The sequence below is a fragment of the Ostrea edulis genome, chromosome 7 (genome assembly GCF_947568905.1).
Source record: "Ostrea edulis chromosome 7, xbOstEdul1.1, whole genome shotgun sequence".
Classification (NCBI taxonomy): Eukaryota; Metazoa; Mollusca; class Bivalvia; order Ostreida; family Ostreidae; genus Ostrea; species Ostrea edulis.
The window spans coordinates 12225935-12253101 of record NC_079170.1 but is presented as its reverse complement, the minus strand read 5'-3'; the positions used below and the strand labels follow the sequence as shown (position 1 = coordinate 12253101).

General features: G+C 36.4%; 2 protein-coding genes across 3 annotated transcripts; both read left to right on the top strand.

Annotated features, from left to right (window-relative positions):
• The first annotated feature begins 1569 nt into the window (after positions 1 to 1569).
• On the top strand, positions 1570 to 20363 carry LOC125655174 (universal stress protein Sll1388-like). Of its 2 annotated transcripts, XM_056143335.1 has the most exons (6): positions 1570 to 1591; positions 8082 to 8183; positions 10271 to 10353; positions 11225 to 11305; positions 11980 to 12086; positions 19285 to 20363. In XM_056143335.1, the coding sequence occupies exons 1-6, from the start codon at positions 1572 to 1574 to the stop codon at positions 19477 to 19479; spliced, it is 588 nt and encodes a 195-aa protein (XP_055999310.1). In that variant the 5' UTR covers positions 1570 to 1571; the 3' UTR covers positions 19480 to 20363. The 2 variants fall into 2 exon arrangements, with proteins under 2 accessions (XP_055999310.1, XP_048741307.2); XM_048885350.2 differs by lacking the exon at positions 8082 to 8183.
• Positions 20364 to 21192: 829 nt separating this feature from the next.
• LOC125653528 (uncharacterized) lies at positions 21193 to 26857 on the top strand. Its single transcript, XM_048883094.2, has 5 exons — positions 21193 to 21200; positions 23384 to 23466; positions 23786 to 23866; positions 24771 to 24877; positions 25830 to 26857. The coding sequence occupies exons 2-5, from the start codon at positions 23388 to 23390 to the stop codon at positions 26049 to 26051; spliced, it is 489 nt and encodes a 162-aa protein (XP_048739051.1). The 5' UTR covers positions 21193 to 21200; positions 23384 to 23387; the 3' UTR covers positions 26052 to 26857.
• Positions 26858 to 27167: the final 310 nt, after the last annotated feature.

Here is a 27167-nt window from a genome sequence, read left to right as displayed (position 1 = left end):
AGTTGGGCAAACACGGACCCCTGGACATACCAGAAGTGGGATCAGGTGCCTAGGAGGAGTAAGCGTCTCGTGTAGACCGGTCACACCCGCCATGGGCCCTATATCCTGATCAGGTAAACAGAGTTCACATGTATGTAATTTTAAAAATCACAAAAGAAGTATTCAGCTGTGAATAAAATTGCAAAAATTACATGTAAGTTTTGCATGGAGTATGGATTTCTATCATAGAAAATAAAAAATGGTATATCATGTTGGTCATAACTCGAAGGATACAGACCAGATTTCAACTAAAGTCTAAACACATCTTTGATAATTTGATAGTTTGCCAATACAACCTATCATTGGGTCGAATGCTGTCTGACTTGATTTATATCGATTGTTAGGCCGTTCTTGGCACATTGATTTTGACTACGGATAACTCCGTTTACGTGATCAAGATATCACACGGCAGGTGTGACCGGTCGACAGGGAATGTTTACTCCTCCTAGGAACCTGATCCCACCTCTGGTATATCCAGGGATCTGTGTTTGCCAAACTCTGTTTTGTATTGCTTGTAGGAATTATGAGATTAATCACTGTTCGTTAACTTCACCTTTCATAGAGAATACTGAGATGTGAAAAATTATTTCAAGTACACGAGACAACAATTCAGTAAAACAGTAATGTAAAAAAATTACAAAATATAGCCCTTTAAACAACAATTTAACAAAAAGAAGAAAAAAATTATGAAAATAATGAGATTTGTAACTTCACTAGACAATTAACGAACAAACATGACAAAGTAAAAAAAAAATTCCCCAGGAGCATGAATCCCCCAGCTGATACATGTATAACAATTGATAGACAAATTTTAAGTGATTATTATGAAGAACTCCAGAGATTTTTTAAATGAAGTAAAATGTTGTTTAATCATACATGTATATTTATTTATTAGATATAGGACAAACACTTTTTTATTACACATCTGATGTAGGACAGCAACTTTTTGGTATTCTTAAAAGATAGGACATAGGTTTAAAAAAAAATTAAAAAAAATGTTAATATGGAATGCACCGGTCCTCCCCCCTCCCAAATAAATATTGACCGGTCCCCAAGTTGCCACCTAAACCTGAGAGTACACAATTGTGTTTGCAAATGTATTTATTTGTCTTGAAATCATCTCATATTAAATTTATTTTCCTTTTCCTCCAGACTTAACCTTTCATAGTTATAGGACTTAAAAGTTAGGAAGAAGAGACTAAAAAAGAACTAGAACGGTTCCGGTGTTTACTAGGTACATGTATCTTTTTCATACCAAATCATTTTTCCACAAGATATATTAGTTTGATGCCAGTTTTGATCAGCAAGAAGCCATACGAAAATTCCGTACATTTTTATAATACTTTTTTCCATTAATAAACTACTTGATGCACCTATGATTTCGTTCTAAAGTCTACTGGATACGGCCCTTTTCCCGTGGTCAATAAAGGCAATATTCTACCGTATAAAAGTTGAAACTTATATAATCCATGCCTAGAGTTGTCTCCCTCAAATGAAAGTTTAGCTGGTTCCCCGACCCTGTTTGATTGATCATGGGGACCAGTTACTCCAAGTAAGTTTTGTTAGAGTTTTCGAAGCTAATAATTGCTGCATGCAGATCTTCGTCATATGATACACATAATATAATGATCTGACATGGACATTATAAGATGATCTTACAAAAAACGTAAACCATTTGAAATTCTGTCGAGTCTTCGTAACAGCAAGGTTAACAGTTTGTTTTGAACATGTATGCCTGGCCTTGAAGCCATGAACTTCAGATGAAGGGTGAGCGGGATTTATCACAGCCGGTTGGGTTCAAAACACTCCCTTCCCTAAATTACCTACATGAGTTGATTTAATTTTTCTAATGAAAATCTCTCTAAAGCATGTCAACAATGTCAGAGTCCAAAATATAAAGCCTCAATTTAAATATCCTTACTGGATGACAGAACGTAAAATACCTACAACCAGTGTCGGATTTAAGGGGTGGGGTGGGAGGGCATAGCCGGTAAGTAAATCGTGGTCTCTTGTTTAGAAAAAATTAAACGATAAAAGAAGCAATAATTTCATCTATTCTTTGAGAAATAAATAAAAAAATCTTTTGATTTAGGCTATTGAATACTCCTATCAACACTTACGGAAAACGCGATATAAGCGGCCCCGGTCAAAGGTCACTCGGACATTAGCGATGTAAACAAATCGTCGACGAGAATGCAGAGCGACGAAATAAAGCCAAATTGCTGCGTAATACTTGCACATCAACCTAAAAAATCTATCACAAATTGACATATCACGTAAGAATTCTTGTTTTTAATCTTTAACAAGCCTTATTCCATTCAAAAATATTGTGTTTTTCAATATGTAAACGCGACATTTCTATACCGCAATACTAATAAAACTGAATAATACGTCGTTGCTACGCTCTCGAACATCTATTAAAATTATATTTTGCATCTAAAATGAAGAACATCTTCCATTTAACATTTTTTCAGGACATACAGAGTTATTGGGTAATGTCGTTGATTTCATGTTGCTTTTATATTCTGAACTTTATTGATTTAAGTCTGCATGACGTTTACAATTCTGAAGTTGAATTTCAAATATTGACGATGTCCACCAGATGTTGTGCTTTTAACTTCTGCACAAATAATGCAACCAAAATTTCAAAATGGAAAAAACAGACATGTGAAATTCACCACATTAATTATGGATTAGGTTCTTGCATTTGTGAACCACCTTTTCACCTCTATCCTTTTCCAACTGAGTTAAAAGATAATTATGCACGGCAGAAATGGACAAGCATTGTGAACAGAAAGAATGGGTCACAAAACTGGAGACCTAAAGAAGATTCAAGGGTATGCTCAGAGCATTTTGAAGATGGTAAACCAACTACCTCAAACCCCTACCCTACGCTAAACTTAGGTTACACACCCCACAAACCTATCACATCTAGGCCTCCACCAATGGAAAGATCCGACGTTCCCCACACCAACAAAAGAAAAAAACTTCATTTGGCAGCAGAATCGCAACAATGTTTGACTCAGCAACCCAGTTCAGACTTAATTTGTGAAGATGAGCAAAGTTGGCATGCATTCTCAAATGATTATCTGGAAAAAGTTGCCCATTTAGAAGAGAAAATAAAGGAACTTGAAATCAAACTTGAAACAAAGTCAAAAGAAAAGTCTTTGGTACCAATTAAAAAAATTTCAGTATGTACTAGTACAGTAATGAAGTCTGATGCTAAAGTAAAATATTACACAGGTCTGCCCAATCAAGCTTCATTCAATACAGTATTTCAAGCAATTCTGCCCCATATTCATAAAGTACGTTACTGGAAGGGTCCCAAAAGATTATTCAATCCTTTGAAACAAAAAAACAAGTTTTCATGCAATTTAAGAACACTAAGTCCAAAGGAGGAGATGATGTTATGTCTTATGAAATTAAGATTAGGGCTTTTGAATGAAGATATTGCTGATAGGTTTGGTGTTTCAGCTACACATGTATCTAGTGTATTCACTACTTGGATAAGACTCTTGAGTTCAGTACTTGGCACTTTAGTATTTAATCCACCAAGAGAAGTGGTTTTATCAAATTTACCCCCATCCTTCCGAAACAATGTGTATAGAGGTGTGCGGTATATCATTGACTGCACAGAAATCTTTATTGAGACACCAAATAATTTGCAGGTAGCTGCACAAACTTGGAGTGACTACAAACACCACCATACTGCAAAAATTTTAGTAAGTATAACTCCTGCTGGCATGATCAATTTTGTTTCAGAGGCTTGGACTGGTCGTGCCAGTGATAAGTTTGTAACATTGAACTCAGGTTTTCTCAATATAATAAAGCCTTACGATAAAGTTATGGCAGATAGGGGTTTCCCAATACGAGAAGAGCTCACCTTGTTAAGGGCAGAACTCTTGGTACCTCCAGGTACACGCGGAGTTTCTCAGATGTCTGCCTCATGTTTCAAAGACAAAGTCTATTGCAAACAGGCGAATATATGTAGAGCAGGCAATTCGCCGTTTGAAACAATTTCATATCATCAAGAATGAAATACCAATAACACTTTTACATCACTTAGATGATATAGTTAAGGTCATTGCTGGTATTTGCAATTTGTACCCACCACTACCAAGATACTAATATTGACTACTGTGACCAGATTGTCAATGTTTCAATTTCAATATCTTGCTGCATATTAGTATATATGATATGACTCTTTAGGAGTTAATTATGTCATAACTGAATGTTTACATTAACACTAAAACATTGTTAGTATTGTAAGCATTATATATTAAACAAACCATTCAACCAAGACATGTTGTATTTTTATTTCAAACAATTAAGTTGTTGAAAGAAAAGAAAATTCAATATTCATATTTACAGCAAAATAACATAATAGAAACACAGCATAAATTATATCTTCTGACATATCAATTGATGTGATATACACAACAATTCCACTTCTACAGGGTTAATAGGTATTCCATCCATAATAGCCAAGACACAATGAATTTGAATTCTTAACAGATGTGTACTGTATTATTACTCAATATTCTATTCTCATTTATAACTACAAGTCCTCACTTAAAACTTCATTTAAACTATGAAGTTTCTACCTTTGTGTGTACTCACAATTCAATTTCAAAAAATTGGAACTGGCAAAACTTCTAATTTAAATCAAATATTACTCACAATATAAAATGCACCTTCTTTTACTATGACATTTCATATTAATTTTTTAAATAGGTAAAAAAATCAGTGTATCTCTACAGGCCTCAGAGTAATCTTCAATTACTACTTGGGTAAATACCTGGTACAATTTTGAAATTTTTGTGAATCAATCCATTTCTACTCTGTAATAGTTCTACAATACTTCAAATTAATTTTTAAAATATCTAATGATTATTTAATAACTCGGAATTAGTTTATGTTATATAATGGATCAGACACCTCAAGACATACTTGAACAAGTTTGACATAACCAAGTGGAAGTGCAACTCAAAACTGACTTTGACATGCCTATACATTTGAAATGAAACCAATTGTCACACATATCGCAACAAATACTACGATGTCCAAAAGATTTGACATTCTCTTGCTCTTGAATCTGGTTTTTGCAAATCAAACAAAAATAAACATCACCTTCACCATCTTCTACTTCCATTGGTTCACATTCAGATTCTTCAGACACTTTGTCTGGGCACACAATACATGCTGAAGCACACATTTCTTCCTCAATACATTTAGGTGCAATAAATGTTTTGAAGAAATAAATCAAATTTGATTGAACATTCGAATAATAATCTTCCTGGAAATTGATTCTTTTTGAGAAAGTACCATTACAGGAATAAACAAAAAAATCGCACCACATTCGCTTACAAATGGCCATCTGTCCTTGTATTTGACAGAAATATCTATGATTTTTTTTAATCTCCAAAGCTTCATTATTAGACGTAAATAAATAATCGGGCATGTTACATGTACAAAATGCGGAGCATAAACTACATTTTGGTTGCATTGATGATTTTACCTCTAACAAGCCATCTCCACAACATTCACAAGACACCAGCATGTCGGGACTGGCAGCTAAGAAAGAGACGTTTTGATCTAGAAAAATTCCACAATCTTTAAATTTTGCATCGACATGACTTTCTAGGTACATTTTACAATTGATGGACTTTGCAAGTGGCTCTGACTCTCTAACTTCAGAGCTTTAATATTAGAATTAATAGTCTTTCCACCCATTACCATAGATACAATGGCACTGAGGTCCACCTCAGGATTTTTCTTGAATGAATTCATACGTGTATGAACTGCATACATATTGGATGCAGTAATCCTGTCTTTTCTTAGAGCATGCCATGATTTATTTTCACTCTGTCCTACAATCTCTTTCTGAATATGGTCCACTTCATTTGGTGTTAGAGTTGGTTGATGGTCAATAAAATCATCAACTGTATGGACATTTTTAACCATGTTGCTGATGATGTAGTGTTCAACAGCCTCCATGGAATTGTCTCCTCCAACATCGTGTGGCTGTTCTACCGGTAGATCCGTTCCTGTTAGATAAAAGGACTTTACATTTTACAAATTGTTTCACTATACAATAAAACTTTATAGTAGTTTAAAAGGTCTTCCATTAGCCATTTCATGTATTTTACATTGAAAACAGACTGTGATCAGTGGGCATTAACAGAACTGTTTAAAATACCTTTCAATAAACATGCATTTGGCACAGCTTTTCTCAGCTCATCATTAAATGAGTCCCTGTCCAGGTGAACAGACTCCTGTGGTTTATACTGGTGTTTCTGCTTTGAAACTAATGGTCTTGTTTTTTCTACAAAACATATTAATGATATAAAATTATATCAAAATGTATAATTGTTTTAGAGCAATGTTTTAGCCAAATCTAGGTCCTTATTGTAAATGTTTTATACTCATGACCTGTCTAAAAAATAGAAATATTAAATCTGTGACCTAGATTACTAGGCCTATAATATGTACATATGTCAATTCAATACATTTAGTAATACCTAGTCCATGACGAGACTTTCGAACACTTTAAAAGTCCTTTATTTTGACAGGCACAATTTCTGTTGTTGCTGATGGTACCTTCCACTGGCATGGTAAAGATGTACATGAAGTCAGGCCTAGTTTATTTGCTGACTCTACCCTAAACATTAGGGCTGCTACATGATTGCATGTCTGACCCATTCTGAAAATATAAAAGTCTACATAAAAAAAACATTTTACCCATAATAACTATATCATTGGGGTTCATGTAGTAGTAGATAGGTACATCAAAGCACAGGCCTCTAAATATATAGAGGGGGTATATATATCACTCTGATCAATCATATAACAGCTTACTGATAGAAATTCAGAGGCCTATGATTAAAGTGTAAATAGTAATTGGTAAAATTTACTAATTTATTAAGTAAGTTACCCTGCAGTACAGGAGCAAAAGGCCACCTTCACACAACCAGATTCCTTAGATATGGCTACCCAAAGGGTATGGCTCTCTTCTTTGAGTCTTTGACTAGGGGTACACTTGGCTCTCAGGAAGCATAATGCAGACGATGAGGAAATTGGATGGTAAAATATTTCTTTTATAAAGTTCGATTCACAATATTCGAATGCCTTCCCAATTTTGTAATCATTCATATATGTTTTCACGGTGTTGCTGGTGCCTTTATCTATAAGAAAGTTCACAATGTCCGATAAAAATAAGGGGGGGGGGGGGGGGGGGGGGCACTGAGACATCCCGCACTTCTCGTTCTGCCATCCACCTCCGAGTTTCAAGGGATCAGGTAAAATAATATCTTCTATACAAAGCAAATCTTTGTACTCTTTCTGAAGTTGGTCAACATACTCACAGTCTGACACTTTCAAAGGCAATTTCATAACACTTGAAGCAAAGCATAAGGCGGCTTTCCATCGGTGGATAGTCCTCGTCTGCTTAAAAATTCTTTCAGAGCTGTTAATTTCCACGAATTAAATGTTTCTATAGAAATGGTACGGTCACCAGGATCCATTATAAATCAAGTAACAAATAAATCACAAATATGAAACGTCTAAATCAATATAAAAAGCATAAAAACACAGTTTACTTTGACGCGCGTCATTTCATATACCGTTTGTAAACATCCGATTTATTGCCGATTGACCCCGTGACCCGACAAGGCCGCTTGCATAACGTAAAAAAGTGTTGATAGGAGTATTACTTTTACATGTACTTTTATTGGGAGAACTTACATCCCCCCAACCCTTAAGATCTGTGTTATTTTATTAATTTCACCTTATTAAGAATGACAAAAAATAATAAGAATGACTACATAGGAGACATATTTTAAGCCCTATAAAATCTTAAAATTTTAGGAGCTTCCGGGGGCTTCGCCCTGGGCCCACTGTATCCAATGAAGGTGATTTTTAAAAGGGCTTATTTGCAAGGGTATGTACCCCTGCTACGCCCTTCTCTTACACCTTTTTTGAGTAAATACAATATGAAATGTTAATATACATGCAAGTAATGAAAGCATTGATATGTTATACAGGTATACGCGGATACAGAGGGAGACCCTGGGGTCTGGACCCCTCCCACACAGATTTGCCAAGAGGCGAGGTCCTCGGACCCCATCTCTGAGAAATCACGGGAGGTATGGGTTCCGAACCTGACAGGAGGTTTATTTCTTATGATTGTTTTTCTGGCTCGCTTTCGCTTGCCTATTTCATGATAAAAACTCTTAGATATAAGCATTAAAGACCCTCCATCGATATTTTATTTTATTTAATGATCAGCATTTGTATTGTTAACATTGGGGGGGGGGGGGGGGGGGGGGCAGTCGTCGTTTTAGGTCAGCCTTCTCATGAACAAACAATGTGATCTGATTATCGGAGCAGAATGTGCTATTGACCAGGCCTCGCAGCCATAAACTGAGAATAGACTTGCGTCAAAATTTTGATTACTTGTTATATCGTAAGATACATGTATATCAAGCACAGGTGTTAAAAACTGCTTGTTTATTGAAAAATATATTGAAAAGATATGTTGAAAATTTTATTGTCTTATGAAAAATACTAGTATTTAAAAAGTTGTTTGAATTCGAAATTAAGACTTATGTCTATTCTCAGTAAAATGGTAACGACTTCAGTTAGTGTAATATTGCAGTGTAAATACGTTTGTAGAAATATTGTAGTTTTAGTGTTAGGCGTTTTTGTTTATTATGCCCCCTTCAAAGAAGAGGGACATATTGCTTTTCACCTGTCGGTCGGTCGGTAGACTACATGTTGTCCGCTCAATATCTTGAGATCCATTCACTTGATGGTAATGATATTTCATATCTGGGTTGGTTATGAATAGAAGAGGATCCCTATTGTTTTCCAGGTCAAAAGGTCAATGGTCAATCTACTCTGGAGAAAGGAAGACACTGTCCGCTCGATATCTTAAGAAACCTTTGCTTGACAGACATCAAACTTGGTACACTGGTACATTCCATGGAGTAGATGACCCCTATTGATTTTGAGGTCACATGGTCAAAGGTCAAGTGTCAAACTGGACATAGGAATATACTGTCTGCTCAATATCTTGAGAACCCTTTGCTTGGCAGACATCAAACTTGGTACACTGGTACATCTTCTGGAGAAGATGACTCTTAGTGATTCAAAGGTCAAGGGTCAAACTGGATATAGGAAGACAATTTCCGCTCAATATATTGAGAACCCTTCGCTTAACGGACATCAAAGTTGGTACACTGGACACTGGTACATCTTCAGGAGAAGATGACCCCTATTGAATTTGAGGTCACATGGTCAAGGGTCAAACTGGACATCAGTGCTGGAAACTAACTTTTTATGTCACCAGTTCAGCCGGACTAATAGGGTATGATTTCAACCTGTCCGCAGAAAAATTTACCAGTTCACCAGAGTTTTCCAGAAATAATTGAATATATTTCGTTAATGTTATTAAAATAAAATAATGGAATTTAGCTTGTCAGATATGTCTCAGACAATATTGTAACACTTATTAAATGTGAGATTTATATTTACTAATCGGTTTCGTTTGATATCTACAGAGGAATGCCAAATGAGTGTTTAAGATTCCACTAAAGCATGTTTTCCAAAATGACGTTTTTAGGAAATTGACCAGTCCCATCGGACTGCTAAAACAAATGTCAATCAGTCCGCCAGACTTTTAACCAGTCATGGACTGACAGGCATATGCTAATTTCGAGCCCTGGACATAAAAATATGTTGTCCGCTCAATATCTTGAGAACCCTTTGCTTGACAGACATCAGACTTGGTACACTGGTAGATCTTCAGGAGAAGATGACCCCTACTGATTTTGAGTTTACATGTTCAAAGGTCAAGGCTTAATCTGGACATAATAATATATTGTCTCCTATATTTTAAGAATTATTTGCTTTAGTGACACCAAACTTGGTACATTGGTACAACATAAGGAGTAGATGAACTCTATTGATTTTTAGGTCACATTGTCAATCCACTCCTGACATAGGAAGATATTGTCTGCTTAATATTTTGAATTGGTGATACTACTATCAATTCAATGATGCATGTGTATAACCGTTTTCAATTTTGCACCATAGGGAGCATATGTGTTTTACAAACATCTCTTGTTTTCTGTTAATATTAGTCACAGGACCCTGTGGCATTCTTTTTCTTTTTTGTCACAAACGAAGGTAATTAATTTATTCTAACACATTTTCTTGGTTGATTTTGCAGAATTACGGAGCTCACTAAAAGGGGGACTCGTATAGTGGTCATTGCTATGGACGGGAGTTCTCACTCAGATTATGCATTTGAATGCAAGTTTTTCTTTTTTAATTTATCCTATACAGTGTCAATACAATTCTTTATTGCGAAAGACATACATTTTATAGCACTACAACAAAGCTGAAAATAAACGACCAATTCTTACAAAGATAGAACAGATCTAAATACGATAGATGAATTAATGATATTAAAGATAACATTAAAAGTTTAAGAAATATGAAATTCGCACAGAATGTAAACAATCTCGGTAGACTATTGAGCATTTTTAGCACAAAAAAATTCACACCAAAACAGTGTGAGTAGAATTGGATTCATTTAATAACGTTATTGATTCGGCTCATTAGATCATATCGCAATCCACTATAAATAAACTATAAACGATTGAAATAGCTATAACTTTAGGTATAAATACACGTGTTTTTATTTGAATCTCTCGTTTCGCGTTGTTATAGATAGAACCGCATTCTCATTGGTTCCCACTCTTTTGTGGAAACAATCAGAAAGAGCATAAATTTTTGATTGTTTTGATGTTTTCCACCACATTCAACAATTTTTCATTTATCAGTTTTTGTAGGTGGAAGAGAGAACCCAGATACAATGTACCTGGGAAGACACCACCGTCCTTCCGAAAGTAAACTGGGAAACTTTCTCACTTACCGGCGCGAACGGGATTCGAGCCCGGTGAGAGGCCGTGTGATTTTGAGCGCGATGCTCTAACCACTCGGCCACGGAGGCCCCCTCCATCTTTTTGATAGTCACTGATGTCAGGGGTTTTTGCGAATCAATAACCCATGACTTGTGAGGATGCGTTGAATGTATCAGAAAGCTTTATATTGTATACTGTGTTCTGTCTACAGGAAAACTATCTGATGATATAGTTATATACAATATCTATAATGACAGGGTACAATGAACACTTCAGGCGCCCTGAAGATGAAGTTGTTCTGGTTCACTGCTCAGACAGAATCCAAGCTTTGCACGCAGGTTTGTAAGCATCAGTATTTGTTGCCAGACTTATATATAAAACTTAAACATTATTGTCTAGACCAGATAGTGGTCCCTGCTGAATTTTAATTTCATGGTCCAGATCAGATACAAGAATAACTCATTATTCTGAGGTTAAATGTCAATGCTACATGCAAATATATAATTCATATCCATTACACCATTGTACACATATCATTACAGCTCTAGCAATAAGACTTATAATGAAATACATATTTGCAAGTTTCAAGATTTTGAAAAATTTGTCGAGGAACACTATTTTTTTTTCAACCTAGAATATATATAACATTTCTGTTTGGACGATACCGAAAATGGTTTACGTGTACACTATGCACGTGACATATCTGCAAGTTATTGTGGATACACATCTCTATTTGTATGTACATGGTACACTGATTTTGACTACGGATAACTCCGTTTACCTGATCAGGATAGGGCTCACAGCGGGTATGACCGGTCGACAGGGGATGCTTACTCCTCCTAGGCACCTGATCCCACCTCTAGTGTGTCCAGGGGTCCGTGTTTGCCCAACTATCTATATTGTATTGCTTATAGGAGTTATGAAATTGATCACTGCTCGTTATCTATCTATACAGTTACAAATAACACACATATATGAATGTTATAATATGGTTTTGTTTCTACATCAATAGCTATGGGAACGGCTGACATAGAGTCGATTTGTAATATTTTGTTGGAAGAAGAAGAAACAGAAGAGAAGTTAAAGACACAATTTGAAAAGAAGCTGAAATTTCACGGGGTAAGTGAAAATAACTAGATTGATTGATATTGTTTATCGTCCCTCTCGAGACTAGTTCGCTCATATGGAGACGTCACCATTGCTGGTGCAGGGCTGCAAAATTTAGGCTCATGCTCGGCGCTTACGGCCTTTGAGCATGGAAGGCGAAAAAATGCGACATAACTGACACGGGACCTCGGTGTTTGCGGTCTCCATAGAAGGACCGCCCCCATTTAGTCGCCTTTTACGCCAAGTAGAGGGTACTGAGGACCAATTCTAACCCTTATCCCCACGAGACGAAAAAAGAAGATAGCTAGACATTTTTGTGAAGTACTTTGCTTTCCACCATGATTAAGGCATCTTCGCTAGCCAAGGGTTTACGATCCTCTCCGCTTCTCTATAAACCCTTGGCAGATTTAGTGCGATTTCGTAGCCTCAACTTTCAACATATGATTGGACGCTGCTCAATCAGAGAACGTGTTAAGTTAGATCACGTGCAGAACAAAGGAATTTAAATACCTACAACTGTTACTCGACCGTGTATCAAATACAAATCCAAACCAATGATGCCACGTGCGCAGTTCAGACTTGTATTTGCGTAAAGAAGCGCATTTTATTTACTACAGTACCGTAACATAAATTTAATATTAAACATCTCTTGTAATTCGTTATTTTATGTTCTTCTATCCCTGATTTAGACAGTTGTGCCAGAGCTATTTTCCTCAATTTGGAATTCACCTTACACACGTGGGGTTATTTTTAGACGTACACTCAACGACTACATATATTTCATGGGTTCACACATGTTTATTTTTAAAATAATATTCTCACGGATTTCTTTTTCAAGTATGCAATTAAGAGAAAGTTAAATTTATCATTAATATTTTGAATGATTTGCATACCACATTGCGTTACTCTCTGAGCGCAGCCATTTCTAAACAACTTTTAAACAGTAGCTGAAACACGCATTTTCATTGGGTAAGTATGATGTAATCCAAACAGGGTTGTTTTCTCTATCCGCTAGAGGGCGCCACTGAAAGCTACGAAAATTGCACTAAATCTGCCAAGGGTTTGTTGAGAAGCGGATCGGATTGTAAACCCTTGGCTAGCGAAGATGTCATTAAGGCTACTTGTAACAGATTCAATCTCGAAACTTCATTGTAGGCGAAGCACATTGTGACATCCATCGTCCACGGTGTAGTACCTACTAACTGTTATATATATAATGTACATGTAAATAGCTGTATTAACTATACTACATTTTAACACCAAAAACATAACACTAACATACATTGCCTGACAGCCAGCCGTGACTGCTGGACGCCCGTAATTTATTGTATTCTAAATACACAATTCGCAGAAAAACAAGGCGTTTTCCCATGTACAAAAATTAAGATAACCTTCAAACTCCATATACAAAATATGAGCAATACATAAATATCAATACTTTTAAATATACCTCAAATCCCCTCTATATAGCATCAGGGCCGGCCAGGAAAAAACTAGAAATAAAACGATGAAAATCGCAAAAAAACTCTAGAAAACCTGTGTCCGTTGCCAAGTGCCGCTGGATGCAGGGGTTTGTGAACGGACCTCACAACTTATTTGTAAATGTTTAACTTTTGCATGGCATGGATGAAAACATAAGATTTAATTATCCATTAAGTTTCGTCTATCTCGTGACGAACGGCGGCTAGAAGTGAATACCTGAATTGCAGCTCGAAAACCTGTTTTTCTAACTCACATTCTATTGGCTAAAAATGGATCATTCCATTCTACCTGTACAATATACTGTACCGTCAATACAACATTTTCCCGCTATTACTAACGAAACGCGGGAAAATATAAGTATTAACTATACTACATTTTAACACCAAAAACACAACACTAACATACATTGCCTGACAGCCAGCCGTGACTGCTCTAGAAAATACAAAGAAGGGGTGAAAAAAAACAACCGACTGTGAAAGAAAAACTATTAACTCCAGTGATATTGACACCAAAAGGCGTTTCACCAAAGAATCCACTATATAGCCATCTTTGGCAGTGTCACTTTTCCATCTACCGTGCCTTTTCAAACATCTTTCATCAACGTTCGAATTCGCTGCCACAGTCGCCCCACCTGCCCTTAAAGAATGAATACCTATTTAAACGTGTTCACCAACGACAGTCTTTAACAAAGACAAAATATTGCTTCTAGCCGCAGTATAACTAAGCTTTTTGTTCTTATAAATTAATTTACAAACATCTTTAGACCTAAAAATTGGTCTAAATAAGAAACATTGCTTGTCATCAATTGAACCCAGAAGATCTAAATGTCTCAAATACATATTGACTGGACATGCAGACGTTGAACCTTTAGCGATAAGAACTTCGCTCCCTTGTCTGTACTGATCTGTTTTGGATTTCTTAACAACACTAAGTAATCATCACGTACAATCACATCATTAAATGTTAATGAGCTAACCTCATCGAACCTAAGGAAACCGGCAAAATAAACTAAATCATTGTAATATTTCTTACAATTAACAAATCACTTTCATCATTAAATGTATCACAAAGTGCAATTAACGCATCCTTGGTGATGAGTTCTTTTTTCTGGATACTATGACTGGCTTTTCGTCTTGCAGCTTCTTGTACAGAATTAACAAATGAATTTTTCGTTGGATCAGTTAAACCCGCACAATCATGAGCCCACGTAATAGCGTATACCGCATTGTTCACGGAATGTTGAGATGCCCCCAACTGTAATAAATGTGTCAAATATAATTCTACGTGGATCGGACTTGCCGGTAACGCACTGTGTCCTTGTGTTGTGATGAAAACCTCCCATCTTTTAAAAGCATTGAAGCAAGATTTGATAGTGTTTTTACTTTTGCTGCACAAAATCCATTTGCTTAAGAATGGACACATATCTGCCAAATAACTTCCAGGTTCAACGCCATGCTTTTCTGCAGTCTTTTTAATGCTGTTCTGCAGAACTATTCCTGTAAATATATTATACAATGTAATCAAAATCTAATTTTCAGAAAGAGCATGTTAAACAGAAGACCCTTTATACCAACGATTCCATTATTTCCCTTACCCCTGCAGATAGCATGCACATTTTGTATTCTCGAAAAATTCTTAAAGTAAAATTTGAAATTTCCCTCCATATCGACCAACATTGGCCAATAGGGAGCGGACTTACATTCCGGTATAACCAACGTGCAACTGCATTTATCATTCTCAATTTTCCTTACTACCTCCGGAATTAACTTTGGCGGTGGTACAATCCAGTTGACATATGTCCACACTTGAGAAAACGCATCTACAGCGCCTGACTCCTCACACCTATATTTGGAATTAAAATTCTTGCACTTACTGTTATAAAAGTTGGCGAATCTATCGTACGTGTGTGATCCCCATATAATATCAAAATAATCAAATACACATTGTTTAACTGACCAGTCATCACAATCTGTAATTCTACTTAAAAAATCTGTCTTGCGATTTTCTTCTCTGGGTATCCATTTTCCTTCTATTTGAATGGCCTTGTCTTTGCACATACTATGCACCGACATTGCAATGTCTTGTAACTTTTTCTTTTTACTTCCCACTCTCAATATATGCGCCACATTTTGATTATCAGAATTGATCTCAACTGACATGCCTTCAACTTTGTCAACTGACTTTGATAATATTCTGTTAACTGTCTCAAGCTCTCTCCAATTAGAGCTTTGCTTACTTTCCCATTCATTCCACACTCCATACCACTCTATATCAGTATGCCCACCCTCTGAGCATAATGTCAAATGACCGCCAAACCCCGTGTCTGAGGCATCACAATAGACTACCACTTTGTTTACATCAGACTCTGTCAAGTGACTTAATGGGGTACCATTGTTATTCATTTCTTCCACTGATGTCTCCCAGAATCTAAGTTCACTTACTGCCTCTGTCGACAACATTATTTTTGAATTCCAACTGGAACGATTCAAAATACATGCATATAAATACATTGTCCTAAGTCTGACCTCACCACCCAGTACTGTCTGCATTAAGATTATTTGTCCAACCTCTGCTGCGATATTTCTTACCTCAAACCAAACAACTCCAGAATTGTAGCCTTCCAGAACATTTTCTATAGAAACTTAAGTTTTTTTGTTTTTTTTTCACCCTAGGCATAGCAACCGATATTTTGTTGTTTACTGTACTCCAAACATACCCTAACCATATCAGTTCCTGCACTGGCTCCCAATGACTTATCTACTGCGATTAGAAACCCGAGTTTCTCCAAATCTTTTTGAATTTCTAAACTCATCAACTCTGCTTTATGCAAAGTTGAAGCTCCACCCATTCCATCATCTAAATAGATGACAATTTTATAACCTTTGGATCTCCAAAATTTCAACACTTCTCTCATAACCTTAGAAAATATGTAACCTGCTGTACTGAGCCCAAACGGCAACACTTTAAACACATAATACTTACTTCTCCATTTAAAACCCAGATATTCCTTGTCTAGTTCATGCATCATAATGTGATGATATGCACTCTTTAAATCAAATGAAAAAATATTATCACCTGCTTGAAATAAGCTTTATGAAACATAAGCATTGTCATACTTGTGCTTATATTTAAACAAGTGAGGATTCACTTGCCTAGTGTCCAATACTAACCTTTTTTATTTTGTTTCCCGCTATCGTCAATGGATTTACAACCCTCGGTTTACTTGAACACACCTCAATACAATTCTTTCTGAGTAGTTTTTCAATCTCTTGATCTACAAACTCAGCGTTCTTTAACGCAGATATATTGTTACATAGTTTAACCGGTTTTGGTGTGGTAAACAAAGGCATTTTGTAACCATACTCAGTAGTGTCTAAAATATACCTGTTTGCACCAATCGAACGCCATTGACCTATATTTTCCTTTAAACGACCAACAGGTGAAATACACATATTACTTGACTGATTTTTCATTGCATTATCATAATTCTCGCTATTATTTGCGAGTGTATTCAAATGATTTTCTTGATGAACAAATGCACTTATCTTATCATCTAATTTCTCTGTACAATCCTTTCTCCAATGACCCCTTTTGTTACATCGATAACAGTGGCCGGGCTTCCAGGTAGATTCATTGGGCGTTGTCCGAGACGCCAACAATGGCTTCGTGTAGGGACTCTTAGCTTCCCTCAGTTCCCTGCGTTGCTTTTTTACGTCTTTTACTTTTCTGTCAGCCCTAAACTGCGCTTTGATGATTTTCTTCTCGTCGTCGGAATCTGATGCGATGGGGTTAATCTGTCGTTGAACTCCTTGGGCGTCCATTTCGTCTATCTCGTGACGAACGGCGGCTAGAAGTGAATACCTGAATTGCAGCTCGAAAACCTGTTTTTCTAACTCACATTCTATTGGCTAAAAATGGATCATTCCATTCTACCTGTACAATATACTGTACCGTCAATACAACATTTTCCCGCTATTACTAACGAAACGCGGGAAAATATAAATATTTATTACACTATGTTTTCCTTCGTCGCGCGTGAAGTACGTAAATTTGACATTGTTTGTTTACAAACGTGTCAGAGAACAAAATTCCCAGTAATACTGAACATTGTAAAGATCAACTAAAGTATATCATAAAAATATGACAGCTGCAGCGGGACTATTGTTAAGGGCATAAGATAAACAATTACAGTGCTCTCAAACGATTTCTTTAAAAACAAGTAAGTGAAAATAACATACCTGCCAACCAAATTATGCAGATAACTTGCCACAAAAATATCCAATCAATCAACAACTACAGTAGTACTAGTTCAAATGAAATCCACACAGAAATATTTCCACAAATCTTTCAAATTCAACAGCTTGCACCTATGCAGATCCGCCACTCGGTTTCAAATCACTCAAAATAATGTTACCTTTCGAAATACATTAGATAACAGTGGAGCCACAAACACAACAATAAATGTGACAGGAAGGTCCAGAACTTTGCGAATTGTAACATTTTGGATGTGAAAATATTTGTAAACATCCAAAACGATTCAAATTCGTCATCCAAAATAATTATTAAAAAAAATACCGCGCGTGATCAACGGGTCCGATTAGATCACTAACTTGGTACAAGAATAGTACAATTAAAGAGTAAAATATTGATACTGTAAATTTTTATGCCCTCGCCACAAAGTAGTCGGGGTACAGTTTTACCATTGTCCATCCTTCCTTCCCTCAGTCTGAATTGATTTTTTTTTTGTATCCAGATGTATATTGACAAGTTAACAGATTTAGCCTGAGTTTTATACCAGTTCGTTGATTTTTGATGGAGTTGTGCCCCTTTATCATAGAAAAATCAATGTATTTATTTTATGGCTGGTAAAACAGGTAAAAGATTGTTGTTGAGTTCTCCATTGTATAAATGTGTGTAACATGCAAACTGAATACCACATTCAATGCTACACTTCGATGAATTTCCTACATTTGACTTTACTGCAGGCGGGGGCTTTTTGTCGCCAAGGTTCGGGGATAGAAAATACACAACTTGTTTGATATAAATCATATCAAACCACAAACCATGGACGATCCCATATGTACTCATGCTATGCTTTTGTACCAGTAATGAAATCATTGTTAGACATCTTACCAATCACAAAATTTAATGCCTTTTTTAAACTGAAATAAAATACCCCATATTCTTCGATATCTGCTTTATATTTGGATATTTTATTGAACATAGACGCTGACTTCAAACTAGAAACTCATCTATATGACAAACGGATGATATTCATGTAGTAATATTTCATATCACCTTCATATGGTAGTGATACGCGAGAATATGTTTTGCGTATTTAACAATTTTTGAACTCAGACAGACCACTGACGATAAGTTGGAGTTACGGGGGTTTCAAACAGTCTCGTTTAAAGTCTGCAAATTATATGGTCTTTATAGTTATCTACTAGTAATTTGCAAATTAGTCATTGAGTCGATTGCTAAGATAACTTTCATACCAATTGTTAGATCGTTCTTTACATAACGATTTTGACTACGGATTACTCCTTTTCTCTGATCAAGATATAGGGCTAACGGCGGGTGTAACCCGTCAAATCCTAGACATCTTATCCACCTCTGGAGTTTCCAGGGATCCGTGTCGCCATGCTTTCAGTTTTGTTTTCTTTATCGACTTCACTTTTTCATATCAAGTAATCAATTTTCTTCTTTGTTAATTTTTTATATTCAGATAAAAGGAAGCGTGAAAACGTCCGATGGAAATCCTGGCGAAGTTATCATTAATGTTGCTAAAGAAGTACACGCCAGCAACATTATCGTCGGTAGCCGTGGACTTGGGATGTTACGTCGTACATTTCTGGGCAGTGTGAGTGATTACGTAGTACACCATTCGGAAGTACCCGTCACCGTGTGTCGTCACAAGTAACACACCTCTCAGGACACAGACCACTAGGAGGAGGATGTCCGCAGCGCTGTCAGTAGTGCTTGGGGTAGCACACGACTGATGCATTGCTAGAAAAGATTACATAAATCTGCATCGTGATCTTGTAAATAACTAGCCCTTATATTCAAATATGTAGACGTTAATTAAGTGTTAAATGCGTGTATTTTGATTAGATGATTATTTTTATCTTAATAATATATAGTAGCTGCCACAACTGTACTTGATCAGACTGGTGTTGCACTGTCAGTGTAACGTATTGTTGTGGGTGATATTGTGACGTCAACAATACTGATTCAGTATATGATGCACAAGTTTTCACAATAAAGTCATGCTGGAGTGTAAAATATTGCTGGTCTAATGGTTGCAATACGAGTTTTACCGGTAATGTGGTAAATCAAAACTGTTTTGTACGACCACTAAACCAGCATCAACGTCCACAAATCTAAAAACAGAGGCTAGTTATTCACAAATCTAAAAATAGAGGCTATTGATTCACAAATCTAAAATTAGAGGCTAGTTAATCACATTTCTACAAATAGAGGCTAGTTAATCACATTTCTACAAATAGAGGCTAGTTAATCACATTTCTACAAATAGAGGCTAGTTATTCACATATCTACAAATAGAGGCTAGTTATTCACAAATCTAAAATTAGAGGCTAGTTAATCACATTTCTACAAATAGAGGCTAGTGATTCACAAATCTAAAAACAGAGGCTAGTTAATCACATTTCTACAAATAGAGGCTAGTTAATCACATTTCTACAAATAGAGGCTAGTTATTCACAACTCGCAGTATCTTATTTGATGTTTATCTCTTGTTTCATTCTATCATGTTGCTCATAAAATATGTCACAAAATCCTTTACACTTGAGTTATGTCGTATTTTTGCGCCATAGTACTATGGCGTCACAATTTGGCAAACTCAACTGCATTTGTCAGTCATAATGCAAAAATAAAAAAAGGTTTGCATTACACCATTACATGTAATTATAATGTTAAAGAGATACTCAACATTTATACATGTAGTAATGGTCACGACCTATGTGTACTAACAAGTAAACAACTCAGTTGGCAGTTATCAAGAGAGTGAAATGCACTGTGTACTTCATTTCTTTGTAATGTTGTTTGTCACCGTGTACTTTATGTCGATCCCTGGGTCAGTCTACCGATTCTAAATTGAAATGCTTAGTTGATCGAAAGTTGATAAAAATACATTTATGATAAGTTTTGATTTCGAATCTTACTTGATCCCATGACTAGAAGCAGCTAAATGAAAAGTGCATCCTGTACCTGGAGACACTATATGGTGTAACAATTGACTTCCCACACTTGATATTATTACACAAATCAATAACAGAATATGCAAAGGCAATGATCAACCCAATGCTAAAAGTCTTACTAAATTTCGAAAGTCAGTCATTGAATTAATTCGCTAAATCAAGTCAAATTGTTCACACGGAAAGAATTTTGAAAATCGTTAACTTATTTTCACTATTTTGCTAATATCTCCCCTCGAAGAAGGACGTGGCCTTTTATTTGAACAAACTTGAATCCCCTTTGGGGGGGGGGGGGGGGGGGGGGGGGGGGGGGGTAATAGCGAACATGTTATAGTACCTAGAGTAGTCTCCCTCAAGTGGAAGTTTATGTTGCTGGTTCCCCGACCTTGTTCGATTTATCAATCAAGGGGACCAGTTACTCTAAGTAAGTTTTACTAAAATTTTCAAAGTTTATTACCGCATGGGAATCTTTGTCACATGATTTATAATGTTCTGAGAAACGAAAATCTTTTGAAATCCTGTCGAGTCTGTGTAACAGTAACAGCAAGTTTATCAACTCAACAGTTTTGAAGAAGTCGGTGGAGGCCGCACCTCATCTAATAATACAGTAGTAATATAGCCTAACTAAACTTACATGTGTACGTTTACATGTCATACTCGATCTTTACACACAAACACACACACAGTGACACACACATGTAGAGGGAGAGGGGCCGATCCAAAATTATCATTAACAGTTATATTCTAGGAAATTTGCGCTGCCTCTGCTGTTGACCTTGGACAGGAAAGTTGATGTGACTAATTTTTTATAATACAAGATTTTCGGATTTCACAACAAAAGACGGAATGACTGTCAAAAACAAAAGTGTTAGTCTGATATTTTGCCCCGGAATCGAATTTCGCGCTGTCATTTTTGATTGGAAGTATTTTAAGATATGTAGCCTAATTTAAAAAAACTAAGTGTTTTAGTATTCGACACTCAAACTCAGTTCACAAGGCTAATATAAGGTGTAAATTATTCATTTCAAATTTCTTCACCTGTCAGATATCGGGGCAGATCCAGGAATTGAAGTTGGAGGGGGGGGGGGCTTCATGAGACTGGAGGTCGCCTTAGGGTGGGGACCAAATTTTAAGGGTTTGTATGGAATAGGGTTCTCCCAGTAAAAGTCACAATAAATCAAAATAACTTGTCATTTATTTCTCTGAGAGTGGAAACAATTATTGCTTCATTTATCGTTTATTTCCATGATTTACCTTATATTGAACATTTTAAGGGGAGGGTGCGCCCCCCTTTACCGCCACTGATGTGGTTAATGCAACAAATTATTTAGCATATTAATATGCTTGGTAGAATTTTATCAGAATAATAGGAACGAAGCATCCTTTTTTTTAAAATAGGGAGGGGGCGGGGGCGGAGTTGATAACTTCTTCACAAGCAAAAAAGAAAAAAAAATTGTACTTTAATACTACCGGGGGGGGGGGGGGGTTCAACTTCAAGCTTACCCCCTGATTTTACGTGCCTGTAATAAATATTGCAGCAAATCAAAACAATACTATGTATCCATAATAAGGACAGTGAGTTTATACCTTGTAACTGATATACTCCCTCCAATATTGTTTACAGGGGTTTTATGTTTAAATATAAAGTTCAACGTTGACCCTGATTTACGTCTGGGGCCTTGTATCACACCATGCAGAGGTTTTCCTTGCCTAGTTTTGGGTCTGGTTACCGGATCCATTCTCAATCCAAAAATCACCGATATTTTCCCAATTTTCAATCTTTAACATTCCATACATGGAAAGTAATATAAACTCTTTTCGTTTTAAATTCATGAAAATCACACCAAATCTTGTTTGACATGAAATTCCCAAGTGAAATTATCCATTTGATAAACATAGCTGAGTGACATTAGAGATTAAAAATAGACAACTTCACATTGATACCTGGCAATTCCAATACACTTGAATTGATCGAAATGTATATCTAGATAGGTTGATAACCGAATCGATAATACATGACAATTTATCGTCATGTTCAAATTATTTAACTTTAGGGGAAGACTAAAATTCGTACAGGACTGTAGTACAATGTCATGCAGTTCAGCTGATCAGTCCTTCAATGTCAACCTTCTAATCTTAGTTTTACATGCAAATGCTGTGTGTTTATTATAAACTGAATGCTTATGACAGGCGCCTTGATAAGAATATTGCATTTTCAGCAGGTAATCTGAATGTCCTTGCCTCTTTATATATATACAGGTTACTGGCACATCGATAGTAGCGCTCTACTCTACGAGTCCACCCCTACAACAAGCCCCCCCCTCTCTCTCTCTCTCTCTCTCTCTCTCTCTCTCTCTCTCTCAGTGAACCGGACAATCCCCAACGAGAACACCCCGGAAATTTAACAAAATTAGCATGTGTATAGTTCACATTGGGGGATCAACCTTCATTTTAGGTCAGCCTTCTCATGTACAAACAAACTGATAAAGGAAGCAGACTGCGATTGACCAGGACTGACCCCCGTGCCCTTCTTTTTCTTGTTTGTCAGAAACGAAGGTGATGGATTTTTTCTAACACATTTTTTACGTAAGTTGGTGGATTTTGCAGAATTATGGAGCTCAGTAAACAGCGGACTCGTACTGTGGTCATTGCTCTGGACGGCAGTTCTCACTCAGATTATGCATTTCAATGTAAGTTTGTTTTAACGTACGTTGTATATGTTAACATTACAGTGTCACCCCACCCCCCTTCTCAAAAAAAAAACAAAAAACCAAAACCATTAAAAGCTTTTTAAAAAAAATGGAATTCGCACAGAATTTACATACTCTCTGACAGTAGACTTTAAAGCATTTTTAGCACCAATTCACACCGAAACATCGTGAGTAGAATTGGATTCATTCAAAAACGTTGAATGTAATTAACAGAAGCTTTATATTGTATACATGTATGTGTTCTGTCTACAGGAAAACTATCTCATGATATAGTTATATACCGTATCTATAATGACAGGGTACAATGAACACTTCAGGCGCCCTGATGATGAAGTTGTTCTGGTTCACTGCTCAGAGAGACACCAGGCTTTCCACGCAGGTAAGACTAGTAGTCAAAAGAACACATATTACGGATGGAGCAGTCTCAGAGAAATTCATTAAGACATAACAAGAGTACTGTAAACAGTGCATTGCACGCCCGTGGGACAGTGATGACAACATTTCAGTGCAATGTCTGTATCCATAATGAGAATATGTCCAGAAAACTATACAACCTACTTTTAGTCGTAAAGTATATATTGGTACATTAATTCAGCTTAAATACTAACTGAATCTGTATTTCTCTAAGAGAAGGTTGTGACTACATTTCAGTACAATATCTGTATCCATAATAACCCCCCCCCCCCCCCCCCCCCACACACACACACACAGAAAACCATTTGACCCACTTTTAGCCCTAAAGTGGGTCATGGTGCACCAATTCAGCTGAAGTGCAAACTGAACTTGTATTCCTCCGAGAGGAAGCTTGTGACTATTTGTATCCGTAACGAAAGAAAATCCGAAAAATTGTTTTGCCTGCTTTTAGCCTTAAAGTAGGTCACGTTGCACCAATCCAGCTGAAATGCAAACTCACTCTTACGCTTTTTGAGGGAGAAATTGTGATCAAAATTTCAACACTGTACATGCACCTGTTACGGAAAAATAAGTCCGGAAAACATGACCTCGGATGGACAGACGGACTGACAGCGTCAATAGATAATACATTAACGACGAGCGTACAAGTGCGAGTATCTCTTTCTTATCTGTTTCTGTCTATACACCGCAGTTTAGTAGTTAATAGAGTAGTACACACACACACACACGCATATATATATATATATATATAGAGAGAGAGAGAGAGAGAGAGAGAGAGAGAGAGAGTATATACATTATGTAAGTTCTGACAGTTACAAATAACACACATATATGAATGTTATGATATGGTTTTGTTTCTACATCAATAGCTATGGGAACGGCTGACATACAGTCAGTTTGTAATATTTTGTCGGAAGAAGAAGAAACAGAAGAGAAGTTAAAGACACAATTTGAAAAGAAACTGAAGTCATACGGGGTAAGTGAAAATACCAAGACATTTTTGTAAAACATTTTGCTCTCCGCCATGAATAAGGCTGCTTGTAACAGATTTGACCTCGATATATGACCTTTTGCTTGATATGACATGTGGGATTGACCTTGAGTATGTGTAGGAGTTTTACTTCTCAGCGAAAATTTCTTCCTTCGCTATAATTCCTTATTACATGTAGGTAAAGTGAAAGACACTGTTTATTTTCTCAGGTCTTTATGAAACAAAAACTTCAATCCCCAATTAAGTACGTATTACATTAATTTAGAAATACATTCACATCAATCCCGCAGAAATGAAAATATTAATTCAGCAGATTGAAAACCCGAAGCAAAACAGACCACGCTCCTGCCCGGCCTGTAATTACAGAGATGCATTTCATCCAGTTAATGCTATGCCAAACCCCCATCTTTACTTCTGATAAAATATTACTTTGTTCAACGTCACTCTGATTCTATGCACAGGTACTCAGAAGTTCATATCAAAAAGAAGCTGGAGTTCTTCATTTGAAATATCTACTTAGTCTTAGGTGATCCAAATCTTCTACAATCTTTTGAGATTTCCATGGGTACAAATTGGGCTCCTTTATTAGTTAACACGATTTTGTATTCTTTCGAGGCATAATGTATTCAAAAGTTTATACTTGAGACGAAACATTTCTTGCTGTGGCCTTCAAATCAACATTTAGATTTACATATATCGATGACGTTTCATCTTTTAATAATCTTTTTCCATTTGAATGTTGATTCGATCTGGAAGTAAAAAAACATGACAGAGTCTTTTATTTCTGCATTATATTTAGATATTTCTTTGAACACATACGATAGCAGCAACGTAACAACTAAACTACACGTATACGTCAGGAGATTGATCAGTGTTCGTTTTATTCACTTTTTCATACCGTGTAATTAATTTCGCTCTTCGTTAATTTCTATATCAGATGTCTGGAAGCGTGAAAGCTTCCTATGGAAAGCCCGGTGAAGTCATCATTACTGTTGCTAATGAAGTACACGCCAGCAACATTATCGTTGGTAGCCGTGGACACGGGAAGATGCGTCGTACATTTCTGGGCAGTGTGAGTGATTACGTAGTACACCATTCGGAAGTACCCGTCACCGTGTGTCGTCACAAGTACCACGCCTCTCATAACACAGACCACTAGGAGGAGGATGTCCGCAGCGCTGTCAGTACTACTTGGGGCGGTGCACGCCTGATAAATCTCCAGTAACGACTATGTAAATCTGTATCGTAATTTAGGGAATAACTAGCCCCTGTCTTCAAATATGTAGACGTTAATTACTAGTAAGCGTCATATGCTTATCTTTTATCTAATAATTTTTCTCATTTTTTTCTTTTGACATCAAATGTGCAGGTAAAAAGTGACAGTATGCTGAGAGATTGAATACCGCTTATAAGATCAGCACAATACATGGTGAAAAAATTACTATCGATTATATTTACAGTACATTTAAATGTGATTGTTTGAAAACACTAGTATTGTTATATATCATTTCATTCATCTAATATATAATAGCTGCCACAACTATAATTGATCAGACTTGTGTTGCACTGTCATGTAACGTATTGTTGTGGGTGATATTGTGACGTCAACAATACTGATTCAGTATATGATGCACAAGTTTTCACATTATTAAAGTCACGCTGGAGTGTAAAATATTGCTGGCCTAATGGTTGCAATAGGAGTTTTACCGGTAATGTGGTAAATCAAAACTCTTTTGTACGACCGCTAAACCAGCATCAACGTCAACAAATCTAAAAATAGAGGCTAGTTATTCACAAATCTAAAACTAGAGGCTAGTGATTCACAAATCCAAAAATAGAGGCTAGTTATTCACAAATCTAAAAATAGAGGCTAGTTAATCACATTTTGATACAACTCGCAATATTTTATTTGATGTTTTGTTTCGTTGTATCGTTTTGTTCATAAAATATGCCACAAAATCTTTACACTTCAGTCATGTCGTATTTTTTCACGCCATTCTAGCATGCCATCTCACAATTGATAGCTTTGCATTTAAGCCGAAATGCATTAGCCAATTTTAATGCAAATAGCAAAACATTTGCATTAAAATAAGTATAAGTACTTAAAATGTGAAATAGACATAAGACACTCAACATGCATGGCTACTTTAACCCTGTTATTGATAGTCATGGTCACTACCAGCTTCGTGCACTAATTGTGAGAACAACAATACCATAGCACGTCCTATATCGCCAACAAATGCATTCTTACATAACGCTTGGTCAGCCTGCCAAT

Bases quoted from the DNA above. Each gene is read 5' to 3' on its own strand.
- LOC125655174 (XM_056143335.1), top strand. From the start codon at position 1,572: ATGGGGACCAGTTACTCCAA. The intron at 8,184-10,270 runs GTATGGGTTCCG...TTGATTTTGCAG, and splicing joins TCTCTGAGAAATCACGGGAG to AATTACGGAGCTCACTAAAA. The intron at 11,306-11,979 runs GTTTGTAAGCAT...CTACATCAATAG, and splicing joins AATCCAAGCTTTGCACGCAG to CTATGGGAACGGCTGACATA.
- LOC125653528 (XM_048883094.2), top strand. From the start codon at position 23,388: ATGGAGCTCAGTAAACAGCGGACTCGTACTGTGGTCATTGCTCTGGAC. The intron at 23,467-23,785 runs GTAAGTTTGTTT...CTATAATGACAG, and splicing joins CTCAGATTATGCATTTCAAT to GGTACAATGAACACTTCAGG. The intron at 23,867-24,770 runs GTAAGACTAGTA...CTACATCAATAG, and splicing joins ACACCAGGCTTTCCACGCAG to CTATGGGAACGGCTGACATA.